The sequence below is a fragment of the Montipora foliosa genome, chromosome 7, assembly GCF_036669935.1.
Source record: "Montipora foliosa isolate CH-2021 chromosome 7, ASM3666993v2, whole genome shotgun sequence".
Taxonomy (NCBI): domain Eukaryota; kingdom Metazoa; phylum Cnidaria; class Anthozoa; order Scleractinia; family Acroporidae; genus Montipora; species Montipora foliosa.
In genome coordinates, this window is record NC_090875.1 from 16,268,435 (window position 1) to 16,270,929 (window position 2,495).

The following is a 2,495-nucleotide window of genomic DNA, read 5'->3' on the forward strand; positions in this document are numbered from 1 at the left end:
TGCAACTTGTCTCGCGACGCCATTGCGAGACAAGCTGCACGAATCATTGCCCAATGTAACACACCTTGCAACGGCCAAAAACGTTGGGAGACTAGTCGCATAAACCGTTGTGGAAAGTATAATTGACTTCTACTAACGGTTGCAACGATTTTTTTAAGCATTGCGCAGTGTAACATGTATCCTGAAACATGTGTCGCAACGTTTTGCGGCACCAGACAGTGAAAATATTCCTTTAACCTTATTTGATCATCGAAACGAGACGAAACGTTGCTGAGTGTAACACCCGTAAAACAACTTGTTTCGTAATGTGACAACGTTTACAGAAATAGCGTCGCGAGACAAATTGCACGAAAAATTGGAGAGTGTAACAGCGCCTTAAGGACGTTCGCGCTAATTGTTTGTGCGCAACGTTACTGCGCAGGTAACGCGACTGTAATATGTCACGCATTACTTCGAGCATTAGTGAAGTTGAGGTTTTAAAACCTTTGCAAAAACCGTGGACGATAAGTTTTGCACAGCGTTGGATCAGAGAAGATCGTGATCAGTCAAAATTGATTTAAAATATTTATGAAAGTCAAGTAGACTACTGCACGACTGATATTCGCAAGGTTTTATCAGTCGTGCACTAGTCTACTTGACTTTCATACAAATTTTTCAAGCATCAGTTAAAATAACATGGCGACAAAAACGCCGAGGAAAAAATTCCAGGCCGGCAAAAGAATGGCACATTTATTTCCGAATCATCATAAAACTTCAAAGAGAAGTGAGCGGGAGGATGGAAAAGGTAGCTGATCGAGTAGACAAGTGGCTGAAAGTTTGGAAAACTCGAGGACGCACCGTTGCGTAAATTTAATGGGGCTGTTTCTTTTTAATGTTTTTATTACCCTACGAACTTAAGTTCAAAGTGAATGCATGTTTTTAAAGTTCTTTTCCTTTACTTTCGTGAAAATTGAGCAGTATTTTCGTCCTCGTCCGCTTGAATAGTGCGGACTTGCGTGAAAACAATTAGCGATTGAATTTCACAAAAAATCACACTCCAGAGGATGAGCATAACGGCAATGGAGAGATATTATACAAAACACCAACCAGATGAAGATGACCCCTGCCTAAAACTTCGTTGCTATGCTCGAGAAAGGTTTTTTTTCGGTAAAAACCTTTCATCTCTTCAACGATCGATCCTCTCTTGGGTTCCAGTCCTTGCCCGACAGGTCACGCAAAAGCGTGACAAACGAACTTTTCCAAGAGCTTTGTAAAATCACATCGATTTTATTCGTTCAGATCATCGGTGACCCCTATTTTTTTCATCATGAATCAATTACTTTACTTACTATCTACAAAATATGATGAAATGAAAAAATTCTCACCGTAAGAAGTTATCTTTTTTTAACATTTTCTTTCTTCGTGCCATCGAATTTTGGTAGTAGTTGCAACGGATAGAGCTTACGAAAACGCTCGTCGAGGATGAACTCTACTGTTTACCACATCCCTAGCTGCATACAATTATGTAAAAATCTCACTCCTAGAAACCTATGCACGGAAACTTTCACTCCAACAGTTTCTTTTTATGATTTTCGATGGATGAGCAGATGAGCCTACATCTCGCTATTATGACCGATTTCTCGAAATTAAGGCATTTTTCCACTGCCATTTTCTCCGAAACAAAGTCGGTGACCCCCCTTTTTTTTTCATTTTTGGAGTAAGTACTTCATGACCTAACTCTAGGCGAGAAATGAGGAAAATCTCACCGTAGGAAGATTTTGGCGCGAACGTCCTTAAGTCTAACGTAAGCTTCATGTGATACATTTCATTTATGCATTAATTGTTATTTCATTCCAGGGATCATCGAAGATAAGCTACAGGCGGCCATAGAGGAGCGTATTCCTGCCTTCCCCATAGATGCATAATATATTTTGCTTAGATTGCGTGTAATATATGACATTGTAATTGTATTTTTGCTAGCCGAACATTATTTTTTCATTGACGAAAAAGTGAGACAAGTCATACCATGTATGGCGTATTTAAAAAACGCATTCATCATTGTAAATAGTTCAACATAGTTGTTAAATACTTTCATGTTATTTGGGATGATATCTTTTAGAGGAATGTAGAGTTTACTTAAGTTATTTAGATGTAGAATATTATTGGCCGCTGCTCAATAAAAGCATCCGCTTGTTACGTATATATTTTTCTCTTTGATCTATCCATAGACCGTATTCATATGTGGGGGCTCAGTAATTAATCTTTTGCCTTTATGCTAATCATCCTCACTAGCCTCGTTAGCAGGGACACAATTCAAAAGAAATTTTGCTCTAAAGTGAGGCTAGTGAGGACAATCAGCTCAAACACAAGAGAATAATTTATTGGCCGCCATTTATGAATACGGTCAATAGGTTTCCTTGATTTCTTTCTATACCGAGGAGGAAAGAAGACCTCTGCACGGATCCCTTTGAAGTCGTCCAGAATTCTGGACGAATAATTAAACTCTTGACCGGTTT

At 38.9% G+C, this 2,495-nt stretch overlaps 1 protein-coding gene across 3 annotated transcripts in view; it reads left to right on the plus strand.

The window, feature by feature from the left end:
• The window catches only part of LOC138010839 (HMG box-containing protein 1-like), a 30,703-nt gene extending 28,509 nt beyond the window's left edge, over positions 1–2,194 (plus strand). For all 3 annotated transcript variants that reach the window (XM_068857835.1, XM_068857836.1, XM_068857837.1), the window contains one exon: positions 1,837–2,194. In XM_068857835.1, the coding sequence (XP_068713936.1) occupies positions 1,837–1,869 (33 nt within the window). In that variant the 3' untranslated portion in view covers positions 1,870–2,194. The remainder of the gene's footprint in view (positions 1–1,836) is intronic.
• Positions 2,195–2,495: the final 301 nt, after the last annotated feature.